At 49.7% G+C, this 14147-nt stretch overlaps 1 protein-coding gene across 2 annotated transcripts; it reads left to right on the forward strand.

The window, feature by feature from the left end:
- Window positions 1–384: 384 nt before the first annotated feature.
- On the forward strand, window positions 385–13781 carry OSGEP (O-sialoglycoprotein endopeptidase). 2 transcript variants are annotated; one of them, XM_035137079.3, is made up of 12 exons: window positions 385–689; window positions 2173–2293; window positions 3765–3884; window positions 4553–4728; window positions 6127–6222; window positions 7108–7157; window positions 9018–9096; window positions 9333–9398; window positions 10007–10097; window positions 11421–11496; window positions 12877–12975; window positions 13584–13781. In XM_035137079.3, exons 2-12 carry the CDS (start codon window positions 2179–2181, stop codon window positions 13621–13623), a joined length of 1008 nt encoding a protein of 335 aa, XP_034992970.1. In that variant the 5' UTR covers window positions 385–689; window positions 2173–2178; the 3' UTR covers window positions 13624–13781. The 2 variants fall into 2 exon arrangements, with proteins under 2 accessions (XP_034992970.1, XP_088511023.1); XM_088654897.1 differs by having other exon boundaries at window positions 447–834.
- The last annotated feature ends 366 nt before the right edge of the window (window positions 13782–14147 follow it).

The following is a 14147-nucleotide window of genomic DNA, read 5'->3' on the forward strand; positions in this document are numbered from 1 at the left end:
AAAGGGGAGTCACAAGTTTTAATGGAAATTATACCAACACCTTAGGTTCTCAGTTGAACTGTGGGACGCCGGCCACTGCAAAATAAAATACAGTAAATCGGGGGTGGCGAGAGAGTTTGCACAGGATTTTTTTTTTAAAAGATGACCATGTTCCACTGCCGGAGGTAGCATCCCTCTGAATGCCAGTGAGTAACTAGGACTCGCAGGTGGAGTGAGAGAGCCAGGCGTTCATGCCAGGGGTTGGCATCTCGCTGCCTTCTGCGATGATAAGAATGTGGCGCTGGGTCTGATCCAGTAAGGCTCTTAAAGAGAAGCAGTGCTTTTAAAAAAATTGTTATTAAAATGCCTATGCTTGCGAGCCCCCCGCTTATGGAGATGGCCGAATGAAAACCGGAAGTCGAGAGCTGATTGCCTTTTTCTATCTCTAGATTCTCTGCCTCTTTCTCGTTGCCTAAAATCAAAGAGGAAGAGGCGCTGCAGTTTAAATTTCTCCCGAGTTTCCCCCCCCCCGCCTTTCCCCCTCCAATCCCTGCCCCCGGTTCTTCCTCTTATCATCATCATCATCATCTCGCAGCTGCAAACTTGGATCAGGGCAAAGACACGGAAGCGGGGAGACCCTGCCTGGGTCAGAGACAGAGAACCCACGTGGAGCCCATCGCCACCCTCTGAACTGGGGGCCGGAAGAGATTGTAAGCCCGCCTCTGGCTATTTCTTTGCAGCTCCCAGTGCGCTAAGCAAATGCTCTGAAATGCTAGTAGGAGGAGGCAGGGCCCCCGGAGGTCCCTGATTCACACGTGCAACATCCCTCTCCCACAGATGGAAGACGAGATCAAGGCGAGAACCCTTCATTTCAGGTCCTTAAAAGGGGTTAACCCAGGCATCCCCAAACTGCGGCCCTCCAGGTGTTTTGGCCTACAACTCCCATGATCCCTAGCTAAGAGGACCAGTGGTCAGGGATGATAGGAATTGTAGTCCAAAACATCTGGAGGGCCAAAGTTTGGGGATGCCTGGGTTAACCCAATAGCGCACAGTCTATCTATTGGATTCTAACTCCCATCAGCCCTAACCAGTGCAGCCAGTGGTGAGGGATGATGGAAGTTGTGGTCCACAACCGCCTGCAGAGGCAATCTGCTTCACCGTAAAAGAGCCCTTACAGTTAATAAGTTTCCCATAAAAATTTGGCCCAAATCTCTGCAATTTCTACCTATTCATTCTAGTTCTAACCACTAGAGCAACAGAGAACAAGTCTGCTCCATCTTCAAAGTAACAGATGTTTGGAGGCAACTGCCACCATCTCCCCTTAATTTTCTCCAAGCTAAACTGGCTCAGCCTTTTCAACCTGGACTGAGTTTGCAAAACCTACACCATCCTGAATACCCTTTTTTTTTGTCAACGACTTTATTAAAACCTGGTAGCCAGAGCTGGAACTGCCCTGTTTTTTCTCCCAGTGGAACTAAAGCCTGAGCTAAATCTTGGATAGAAAGAGAAAAATCTCAGGTCATACAAATGTCAAGCACATGCTCTTTAGCCACCTTCTTGCACATGCCCACCAGGGTGGCAAAAAAAGTGGACAGGCATCTCTGCCTGTCAACTGCATGGCTGCTACTGCATGCTTATTATAACAGCATGGAGAGCCAGTTTAGATTGTCAGATAAGGACCTGAATACCAGGGTTCTACCATGAAGCTCACTGTATGACCTTGAGTCTGTCATCACTTCTCAGATGGCCTACCTCACAGGGTTACTGTGAGGATTAAATGAGGAGCAGGAGAATCAGGAACACCACCTTGAGCTCCTTGCAGATGGGATAGAAATGCAATAAATAAATAAGTTACCAGGTAGGGCAGGGAAGGGAGAAGTGGGAAATGGGGGGTGGGGGTGGTGGTGGTTCTGATATGTGTTTGTGATTGTACAGAACTCTGTTTTCTTCATAGTGGGCTCAGTGGCAGACTTTGGCGCTCAAATTTCTACGGCACCCCCCTGTGCAACATGAAAATTTGGCACGTGCTTCTTGTGCTCTGTTCTACAGCATTGATGTGGTGCCCCTTTGCAGTGCAGTGCCCAGTGCGGCCAAAACTGGTCATGCTACGCTAAAACTGCCTCCGGTGGGTTGGAGGCAATATGGTGCCTCTTTACAACAAAATAAAATTCTTCTCTCTCTCTGGCTTTCCAGGATGCTATGCCTGTGGTGATAGGCTTTGAGGGCAGTGCCAACAAGATTGGAGTGGGGATTGTGCGGGATGGAGAGGTGCTGAGCAACCCTCGGCGAACATATGTCACCCCTCCGGGGCAGGGTGAGTAGCCTTTCTACCACGTTATTCCTCCGCCCTGTGTTCCCTGGGGTGCATGTACCCTGCACTGAAGGAATGTCATATTTTGTGCTATGTCCAAATCCTACACCAAACCAGAACCTATGCAAGGTATGTGAATTGAACAACTTTGAGTGAGTCTCTTCCCCCCCCCCCTTTTGCCGTTCTGGAATTACATTTTGCATAATTCCAGGTTTCTTTATTAATTCCCATTTTGCTAGTTACGGGCAGGGCACTATTTGACTGTCTCTCTGGCTTCTGAGACTGCAGCCGACCTTGCCAATGCACTTTCATTTTTTAAAAAATAATTTTGTATTGGTTTTGCATATAATCACATTATGTAACATCACATCACATCCTCTTATTTTATCTCAGTTTAGCCTAACAACTTTCCTTCCTCCCGTCTTGTGGTTTACAAAATTAAACTTTGCATCTTTACCTTTCGCTTCGTTTCCTATCCTTGTTACATCATTACCTAAAATATTATATTACTCAACCTGAATAGGTAGCAGTTTCATCTTACAAACCTTCAGATAACCCTGCTAATGATGTTAATTGCTTACGGTTGTCTTTCAAATTTATATATATATATAAATGTAAAAGGGACATGTTTGTTGGTCTCCACTTTTCACTGAAACCGCTTGACCGATCGCGTTCAATTTTGGACACAACGTCCCATGCGGATATGCGAGGGTTTGCATACCGTTTGCGTAGATAGATGTCACACCTATGGCAGGTAAAGCAGGTAAAACCCACTTTTCCCGAACACACAACTCAGACAGCCGGGAATGCTGGGAGCACAGGAGAGGTTGCAAAACAGCGCCCACTAGTGATGGCTACACTGGTACTACACCTAGGAAAGCTTCCCTCTCCACAGCATCTCGACAGGGTGGGGGGAGTCACAGGGATGAGCTGGGGGGTGGGGGGGGCAGAATAGGTCATGGGTCGGAACAGGGTGGGGGCAGTCACAGGGATGAGCCACAGCAATGCGTGGCCGGGCCAGCTAGTATAATATAAAATTGTTCCAGTCCTTTTGGAATGCTTGATCTCGCAGGTTCAGGATTCTTCCCGTCAGTTTCACCAGTTCTGCAAAGTCCATCAGCTTTGCCAATGCACTTTCAAGCATAGCTTCTCCATCGTAAGGTTTAGGAACATGGCTGCTGTTTTTTCTTAAAAAAAGCTGTAATCTTCAGGATTTGAATTATTTGCAGAATCTCAGTGTACGCAGACACAGCCCTGAGTACGCTTCTTCCTTACCATTCCAAGTTCTACAAGCATTTGCGTAATTCTTTTCTTGATACACAATTTGGGATTCTAGTGCAGAGGAGTGTGTACAGAGAGAAGGGGGTGCAATATACACTGAATTTACACAGCCCTCCTTAAGAGATCTGCCTTCAGCTTTTAAACTTTCCATGCCTCCCTGTCCTGATGCCTTTTTTCTCCCTCCACATTCCAGGTTTCTTGCCAAGTGACACTGCGTGCCACCACCGGGCTTGTGTCCTTGCTGTGCTGCAGGAGGCCCTACAGGAGGCTGGGCTGAAGCCACAGGACATTGATGCTGTGGCTTTCACCAAGGGTGAGTCCCTCACATAATTCTTGCTGGGCAGCCGCCATTTTTGATTCCTCAAAGAGACTCACCAGACGGGTGCCCTTGAAGACCAGGTCGGAGGTTCCTTCAAATGCATCTCTCTGCATTCAGCAAACAAGAGGCAGCATTACCACAGTTCAAGGAAACATTTCAGCCAGGTGAAAGCACTTGAGCTAGTGTGGGGCAGGTCCAGCGAGGGGGAGGGGCATGAGCAGAGGTCTGAGGGCCAGAGATAGAAGCCCGGAGGACCACATTTTCTATTTTATCCCACATTTTATAAGGTGGCAGTTTTATGATAATAACACTAATAGTTCTTGGATGGAGACAATGAAGAGAGTATTGAGGAAAGCACAGTCGCGAACAGGATGTGAGAGAGGCAAATTCCATCTGGTCCTGTTGAAGAAGAATCACTACCCGAAGAAGTCTCAAAGCAGCTAACATTCTCCTTTCCCTTCCTCCCCCACAACAAACACTCTGTGAGGTGAGTGGGGCTGAGAGACTTCAGAGAAGTGTGACTAGCCCAAGGTCACCCAGCAGCTGCATGTGGAGGAGCGGAGACACGAACCCGGTTCCCCAGATTACGAGTCTACCGCTCTTAACCACTTCTCCACACTCTTTCTCTTGGACTTAAACATCTTTTTCCCTCCCTTATCCAGGTCCAGGCATGGGTGCCCCACTGGTGACTGTAGCAGTTGTGGCACGGACGGTGGCCCAGCTGTGGGGGAAGCCTCTGCTTGGGGTGAATCACTGCGTGGGGCACATCGAGATGGGGAGGCTGATAACTGGTGCCCAGAACCCGACCGTGTTGTACGTCAGCGGTGGAAACACACAGGTAAGATCTTGTTCTCACAGTGGCCCACAGGGAAGCCCACAAGGAAGACCCAAATGCAACAGCAACTCTCCCCAGGTGTGATTCCCGGCAGCTGGTATCCAGAGTTTTGAACTTGGGTGCTTCTCAATGAACCCGTTAGCCCCTTGGGAGGGGGGGGGCGTGAAATGTATATTTCCTACCCTTTCCGCAGTTCTCCGTGCCTAGTCTTGCTGTGTTTTGAACGCTGCAGCAAGGAGAGGGCAACCTGTGGCCCTCCATATGTTGTTGACGTTCTCCAGTTTCCATCAGCCAGCATGGCCCACGGTCATGGATGCTGGGAGTCGTAGTCCCACTTTGCTCTACAGTGGTACCTCGCAAGACAAAATTAATTCGTTCCACGAGTCATTTCGTATTGCGAAAACTTTGTCTTGCGAGGCACGGTTTCCCATAGGAATGCATTGAAATTTAATTAATGTGTTCCTATTCGTCTTGCCTCCACACACACACACTCGCAAACACTCAGTACACTGTAGAGTACTGTACCCACTTCTCAGCTGATCAGCAGCAGCAGCGGCGCTGAGGGGGCCGATCCAGGGCCGGCCCTAGGGCGAGCGGGAGAAAGCGCGTGGCGGTGGCGCTGAGGGGGCTGATCCCGGGCCGGCCCTAGGGTGAGCAAGAGAAAGTGCACGGCGGCGCTGGTGCTGAGGGACCGATCCCGGGCCGGCCCTAGGGCGAGCGGGAGAAAGCGCGTGGCGGTGGCGCTGAGGGGGCCGATCCCGGGCCGGCCCTAGGGTGAGCAAGAGAAAGTGCACGGCGGCGCTGGTGCTGAGGGACCGATCCCGGGCCGGCCCAAGGGCGAGCAGTAGAAAGCGCACGGCAGCGGCGCTGAGGGGGCCGATTCCGGGCCAGCAACGGCAGCGGGTAACAGCGGATCCCCGAGGGCGAGCGCGGCACGGCAGCGAGGGCAAGGGACTTTACTGTAATGCGTCCCTATTCGTCTTGTGAAGCACGGCCATATAAAACTTCGTTTTGCGAGACACCTCGCACAACGCAAAACGCTGTTGTCTTGCGAGTTTTCCGTCGCGCGGGGCATTCGTCTTGCGGGGTACCACTGTACTTACATTGTAGGAGGCAGTATCCTTGCTGGAAACTGCAGGCAGGGAGAGGGCTCTTGTGCTCAGGTCTGGCTTGTGGGCTGATCCAGAAAGGCTCTGGATCAGAAAGGCTCTCTCCCAAGCTCTTCCCCCTCTTAATTTATTTCATCTTTTGTATTGGCTGGCTCCTCCCCATCCCACTGCTTGGAGATTTCAACCCTAGTCCAGCACTCGCTGAGTGTGCTTTAGACGTAAGGTCTGGAGGTGTCCTGATCGTTGTAATGTTGCCCCTCTCTTTCTCCTCTCCTCTCCCCCCCACACCCAGGTTATTGCGTATTCTGAGCACCGATATCGTATATTTGGAGAAACCATCGACATCGCCGTAGGGAACTGCCTGGACCGCTTTGCTCGGGTGTTGAAGGTGAGCAATTGAAAGGAGAGACAACTAGGATACCTGGTTTTCGACATCGCGATATGTCACCAGCTAAACACTGCGGTATCCTGATACGTCACCGCGCCTGAAATGAGGATGAAGCTACGTAGAGGCACTGACTAGCTTCACAGTTTTTGTCGCGTCATGATTTTTTGCACAGCACACACACATATGGTTCGCAGTATATCGCCAGGTCAAAAATTATGGAACCGATGTCACTGTACGGACTTCAAACTGGTTTTGAATGATATATTGATATAGCGCCCAGCCCTAGAGAGAACTACGGATAAAATGGGGGGGAGGAGAAACTTGTTCACCGCCTTGATTTCCTTCAAGGAAAAAGTGGTATATAAATGTAATAAATAAATAAATAAGAGCAGGCCAGTTCCGCCCCGCCCCCCCCCAGGCCACTCTGGGCCCATTACCTTACCTGCCTGAGATTGAGAGCGGTGGGGGATAGAAGTGACACACAAAGCGATGGAGAAATAATTGATTTCTTCTCTCCTCCTGTTTACATTCCCCTTCTCTATCTCTCCTTCTCCTTCATCTTGGAGGCTGATTTTCCTTAATGACTTGGAAGGGGTAGAGAAGGGAACACCAGCTGCCAGAGATGCAGAAAATGGAAGGCGAAAGCCAAGTGATAGCTTCCCCGTTTCTCCTCGTGTGCAAATTCTATCCCTCTCCACCTTTCTCTGATTGTCGCTCAGCAGCTAGAACTCTCATTTCGTAGGGCTGCTCTCACGGGATGAGTATCGTGCGTAGCCAAATGGCTCTCCAATGGTCGATCCGGCTGGTTCTGTGTGATGGGAAGGGTGATGGTGCCTTACGAGGCCGTATAGAGTACTGACAGCTGTGTTGCCTCTCTCGACTTAGATCTCAAACGATCCCAGCCCGGGCTACAACATTGAACAGATGGCCAAGAAGTGAGTACTGTAATGTAAAAAAAAAAAAAAAGACATACACACATTTTGTGCAAACATGTTAAATTTTTCACGTGCTGCATGAGTTGCACTGGGTATTCTGTTTCATTCTCAATCCCACCCCGGCTTCGGAGAAAGTTGTTCAGTAATCGTTTGACCTACACCCAGAATTTGGGAGAAGAAAAGGGACTAGGAATTGCCAATAAATGCAAAAGGAAAAGTGTCCTGTTTGGGGTGCATCCCAAATTGGGATTGAGCCCCAATTGCTAAAAGTCCATCCTAATAGGATTCTTTTGGGCTTCCTGAGCTTTCCCCAAATGCTATATTCCCCATTTTCAGCCTTTTATATGCAATGTGCGAAATTTATATATATCGATATATATATAATAAATTTTACTAAGCAAAGCTGAGATTGCAGGGCAGGGACCTAGACCCTGTTCAGCTGGGGATCGGGACCCCCACAGGGATAGTAGTCACAATTACCAGCACCTCTTCTAGTCTCTTCAAGTCTAGGCAAGTCAGGTCAAGGCACAGCAGATCAGGACCCTGAACAGCTTCCAGCGAGCCTTGTTGGCTGAGGTATGGAAGATGCTCTCCCAGCGAAGGTCCTAAGTTACCCCAAGGCTGGCAGAGTCTTCTCTTTCAGTGGTTCTACGTCCCTGGGGAGGACTGTCTGCAACCCTTCAAGGGCCCTGTGGCCAGTTCTGCAGTCTCGTGCACCTGCGTGACTGCAGAGTAGCAGAAGCTACAGAGGGAGTCATTCCCAGAGTCTGAGGATGACAGGAGAACCACGTCCTCACTCGGGGGGGGGGGGGGCTGCAGAAGAGGATGCTGAAAGTCCTCCGAGTGTGGCAGCTGGCAAGACCCTAAAATGGGGGACATGACTCTTGTGCCTTGGCTCCCAGTACATTGGCTCCCAGAACATTTCCGAGCACAGTTCAAAGTGTTGGTGCTGACCTTTAAAGCCCTAAATGGCCTCGGTCCAGTATACCCGAAGGAGCGTCTCCACCCCCGTTGTTCTGCCCGGACACTGAGGTCCAGTGCCGAGGGCCTTCTGGCGGTTCCCTCGTTGTGAGAAGCCAAGTTGCAGGGAACCAGGCAAAGGGCCTTCTCGGTGGTGGCGCCTGCCCTGTGGAATGCCATCCCAACAGATGTCAAAGAGAAAAACAGCTACCAGATTTTTAGAAGACATCTGAAGGCAGCCCTGTTTAGGGAGGCTTTTAATGTTTAATCGATTATTTTATTTTATTTTTCTGTTGGAAACAGAGTGGCTGGGGAAACCCAGCCAGATGGCCGGGGTATAAATAATAAATTGTTGTTGTTGTTGTTGTTGTTGTTGTTGTTGTTGTTAGGGCATCACGTAGAAGGAAAGTGGGATGGTGATAAAAAAAGATATTTAATAATAATATATACCCGGTAATACATTTTTATTTATCATGAAAAGCAAAATAATGAATAACAACGATTTAACACAATATAAAATTTATTGTACAAGTAAATAATAATAATAAAATGTGAGTTCACAAGATTATTTGTGGCAGGAAAATCCCTGAGATACCCCCATTGTGTATATTTCTCATCAACAAGGTTTTAGGTCACCCAATGCCTAGCTATATCCTTGGGAAGACTCGTTTTATGTATTAAACATATAACGCACACACACCCCACTTCATTCCTGTCACAGACAATCGTGTAAATGTGTCCGAAGGTGCACGTATTGGATGCCTTTCCCCACACTTTTTAAATGAGGCCTAGCGCATTGAGGTGTATTTTTAAAAAAACGGATTCTAAGGGGACTGGGCCCCTATAAAACAGCCTTGGGTTTGTGAGAGGGGGACTTAACACATTTTGCTTCCTACACAGGGGCCAAAAGCTGGTCGAACTCCCCTATACAGTGAAAGGCATGGATGTGTCATTCTCGGGAATCTTGTCTCATATAGAGGTAAGGTTCAATCTTGTTATCTTCCATGCCACTTTTCTCTCTCTGTGTTGGGGTTTCTTCTGCCCTTGAGTGCTGGATGACAGGCATGGGACTTCTTTCAAACTATAGCCTGACTTCAAGGCCGGAGAACGGGTCGAGCTTGTGCCTGCTTGTAGCTGCGCAGCAGCCTTGCCAGCAAAAACGGTGGCAACCCTTCTTCATTCCCCCCCCCCCCTTCTCTTTCTCTCTCTGCGCAGGAAGTGGCTCATAGGATGCTAGCTGCAAAAGAATGTACTCCGGAGGACCTCTGCTTCTCTCTACAGGTGAGGAACTAACCAGACCAAGGCCTAGGATGGGGCTGATATGCCGCCTCTAGGGTTGCCATATGAACATAGGAAGTTGCTTGGGTTGGACGACCAGTGCCTCTTCTAGCTCAATATTGTCTACAAGGACAGGTATCGATGCTCTCCAGGGTTTCACGTAGGGGATCTCTCTCAGCCCTGTCTGGAGATGCTGGGATCTTCTGATGCTCTTGGGGGCCTTTCAAGGCTGCCCACTGTTGGGCAAAAGCATTTCTGGTCCCTCCTCCTGAGCGGCTGCTTTTCAGTCCTATTTGAGGACCAACTTAGTGTATCAGCTGCTTCCAGGTCAACTAAGAAAGAGGTGGCAGGTTGCTTAGCAACTATGAAGGGCCTGGTTCCTCTCCTTACCCATCAGGGCAGGCAGGAGAGGGTGACACACTTTGTGCCCAGAGATGGAAGAGGGTGGGACCAGTGGGTGGGCAAGGGCACCCACTGTGGCAATGGGTGCCTAATTATGATGCCCACATAAATCCAGGGCCCGGGGTCTCAACCTGTGGCCTACACACGAGACTCAAAAATGGATGCCTTCGTAATTGTTTTGTCTGTTTTGGTTTCTCTCTGCCCACCAGGAGACTCTGTTTGCTATGCTGGTGGAGATAACGGAACGGGCCATGGCGCACACAGGCTCTCGTGAGGCATTGATCGTGGGCGGCGTTGGCTGTAGGTGTCACCAAGCAAGTGTGGTGCGAATGGCTGAAGCCGCTGCCCCGTTCGCCTTCTGAATTCTCCTCCCATCTCTCCTTCCCCAAACATGACCTCAGAGCAATTTGACCCATACAGTGGCTCCATCTGCGTCGCTCCCCCTCCCCAGTGCTTTCTCATCGCTCCCAGTATGCTCTCAAAACTGAGCTGGGACCCTCTTGTTTCCAGCCTCCGTTGAACGGTGTCACATCTAATTGCTTCCCCACCATTTCAAAATCCTCAAATTTCTCACCTGTGTTTCATCCAGCAACAAATGCTTCTTTAAAAGCTCTGACTCGACCCTTTCTAATTTGGAGATTTCCACATATGTATTTCAACCCAAGTTACCATTCCTGATCCAAGATGGTCACCAACTTGGACATCTTTAAAAAGAGGATTAAGCAAATTCACAGAGGATAAGGCTATCAATGGCTACTAGACACAATAACTCTGTTCTTTCTCCACAGCCAGAGGCAGCATATGACTAAATCCCAGTTGCTAGGAATCACAGGTGGGGAGAGGGCTTTTTTGTGCTCAGGTCCTGTTTGCAGGCTTCCCAGGGGCATCTATCTGTTTGGCCACTTTGAGACCAGGATGCTGGGCTAGATGGGCTATTGGTCAGTAGACTCTTCGTGTGTTCTTCATTTTATACCCACAGCTGTTCTGTGGAAACAAAATCCAAACTACCAGGGCAGTGTTCTTTAACCTTGGGTCCACAGATGCTGATGGACTACAACTCCCATCATCCTTGACCATTGGCTAAACTGGCTGTGGAAGATGGGCGTTGTAGTCTAACAAGACCCAAAGTTGAAGAACACTATCCTAGGGGTAACTGATCTTAAAGAAGGCTGGGTTTGCTATAGACCAGGCATCCCCAAACTTCGGCCCTCCAGATGTTTTGGACTACAATTCCCATCATCCCTGACCACTGGTCCTGTTAGCTAGGGATCATGGGAGTTGTAGGCCAAAACATCTGGAGGGCCGCAGTTTGGGGATGCCTGCTATAGACAGCCAAGACTGAGACCCACCCACCCACCAGTTAGGTCAGGTATAGGCAAACTCTGCCTTCCAGATGTTTTGGGACTACAACTCCCATCATCCCTAGCTAACAGGACCAGTGGTCAGGGATGATGGGAATTGTCTCAAAACATCTGGAGGGCCGAGTTTGCCTATGCCTGAGTTAGGTTCTTCCCTTGTTGGAGGCGGGCAGGTGCCGAACATACAAAGGTGCTTTTTCTGGCATGTTGTCTGTCTGCCCTCACTTAATGGACAGCATGCATTCCCTGTGTTCTTCCTCTCCAGGTAACGAGCGGCTGCAGGAGATGATGGGAGTCATGTGCAAGGAAAGAGGAGCAAAACTCTTTGCTACGGATGAAAGGTAAGCTTCCACCTGCCTGCTTCCATTCCAAGACCCTCCCAAATTCAGGCTCTCATGAGTCTGCAGCAGAATGGTTTTCCAAACCTGTTTTTTTCAAACTCATAAACATGGTTAATGCAGAGGGGTAGCTGTGCCCTTTTGTTAAAAAGTCTTTTGCAGCAAAAGCAACCAAGAATCTCATGGCATCTTAAAGCCTTATTTTTGGAAGCTTTTGTGGGCCGGGGCAAAGTTGTCAGATATGCAAATTATAGGCTGAGCAAGTTTGATTCTATTCACATGGGCCTTGATCGAGATAAGAGTTTGCTCTCCCACTGCAAATGTTAAATTTGTACCGCAAGATAAGGGAACTTGCATTGTGAATGATACTGCATTGAGCTTTACCTAAAGGTAAAGGTAAAGGGACCTGTCAGGGTGGTTGCTGGCTACCCTTGAGCAACGACACTCCAAACCATCTTGTCTTTAATACTTTTATTGTGAAAGTTATTTACAATGCAAGAGCTTCATGAAAACATGTCTACTCAGTACTATCAGATTATCCCAATGGCGCTTTTCAGCTCCTCCCCCAGCCAAGTAGTTTGGGGACCCCAAATCTCCTCCCCCTGCCTTTGCGAGCCGCTGATCGCCTCAGTTCCGGGGTGAATTTGAAAGGACGCCCCTCTGCTGTATCCCCGCTTGAACTCTCTGCTGCCCCCTCCTTCCTTGCTGATATCACAGGCTGCAGGTAGGGCTCTTGTATGCTGCCTGAGCCCTGGCCCGCTCCGCTCACTTCCTCCTTCCTGTCTCCTGTCCCTCCGCTGTTGTCCGAGCCATTTGAAGAGCTGGATTTGATGAGGGGTGGCTGTTCCCTGTAAGCCCACCCCCTTACAGGACCCCTGACGGTTAGGTCATCGCAAACGACTCTGGGGTTGTGGTGCTCATCTCACTTTATTGGCCGAGGGAGCTTCCGGGTCATGTGGCCAGGATGACTAAGCCGCTTCTGGCTAACCAGAGCAGTGCACGGAAACGCCGTTTACCTTCCCTTCGGAGCAGTACCTATTTATCTACTTGCACTTTGACGTGCTTTCGAACTGCTAGGTTGGCAGGAGCTGGGACCGAGCAACGGGAGCTCACCCCGTCACGGGGATTCGAACCGCCGACCTTCTGATTGGCAAGCCCTAGGCTCTGTGGTTTAGACCACAGCGCCACTGCCCGAGCTTTACCTAGAAGCACCTAAATGTCATCTTTGCATTTTGTGGACGTGTGGCCTCCCACAGCTTATTGTTTTATTAATACAGAGGCAGTAAAACTCCAAGCTAGGAGTGAGCCCAGAAGTCCCAGCATCACCGACACCACCTCAACACCCCTTTAACCATTGTTCTTCTCTGCCCGTTTTCCATCCAGGTTCTGCATTGACAATGGGGCCATGATTGCACAAGCTGGCTGGGAGATGTTCCGATCAGGGCAAATCACTGCGCTTCAGGATTCATGGATTACACAGAGGTGACTGTGCCTTGTTTTGTGAGGTGGGGGAGGGTATCTTGAGTGCAGATCTCAGGCGAGGCCTGTGCTGCAGGAGAGCAGAGCTCCGATGTTCATAGGTGCCAAGTTCCGGATTGAAAATCCGGGATCAGCAGCGCTGTGGCACCGGAAGCCGCTTCTATGCACTTCCGGACATGCGTAGAAGCGACTTCTGGCGCGGCGGACATTTTGGGAATGGGCACAGCTGCATCGGAAGTCGCTTCGACGCATGTCCGGAAGTGCGTAGAAGCGACTTCCGGTGCCAGCACGGCACCAGAAGAACATGGCCACCGGCAGGAGCTCTGTAATCCGGGGGAATACGGGGTATTTTGCCATTCGGGACACCTGCAGGAAACGGTAAGAAAATACGGGGGTTTCCCGGGGGAAATGGGGTACTTGGCAGCTATGCTGATGTTGCTTCAGCAGCTATCAAATGGAGATGGCTGAACCTTATTTTTGTTGCCAGCCCTGCCTTCAATGGTAGGGAAACAGAACAAGTATTTTTTTTATAAGTAAGGGAAAGTTAGGAAGACAGAATAAATCACTGCCCGAACGCAGCCTCAGTCTGGCCTTTTCCCACCTTTCTGCAGGTATCGTACGGACGAAGTGGAGGTGACTTGGCGTGACTGACCACCCCTTATCTCTGCATGGAAGCCATGTCTCCTGAAGGCAATAAACAGCTGGATAAATAGACATTGCGGGCAGGAATACCAGGGTTGCTTGAATCGCCATGGACATTTGATGGGAAACTAATTCCAACCAGAATAAACACTGGCTTTTGTTTAGAAGCTCCTGTGGTGTTTCTGTCGTAGGTCGCAGGAGCTATTGTGTGAATAGAAAAAGGGGGGTGCAAAATACTTTCTTCCTTTCGGAAAACTAAGGCGTGATTTGTGGATGGGCTTACTTGAGGAACCCAAGACCTAACCAAGAGGGACCATGGAGGTCAGAGATGGGGAATCTCCCCTCCCCCCAGCCTGAGGGCCATCTTCTTTGCTGCGAGGCCACACATGCAATTGTTATCTTTTGTGCAGTCTGCTAGCTTGTATACCACACACCTCTCCATCGTCACCCAGGCCAGCAAGAGGCATTCTCAGGCTTCAAGAACACATTCCAGCAAGGCAGAAACACTCAAGGAGGGTGTGAAGCAGAACTGT

This window comes from Zootoca vivipara, chromosome 12 (genome assembly GCF_965207765.1).
Source record: "Zootoca vivipara chromosome 12, rZooViv2.hap1.1, whole genome shotgun sequence".
NCBI lineage: Eukaryota > Metazoa > Chordata > Lepidosauria > Squamata > Lacertidae > Zootoca > Zootoca vivipara.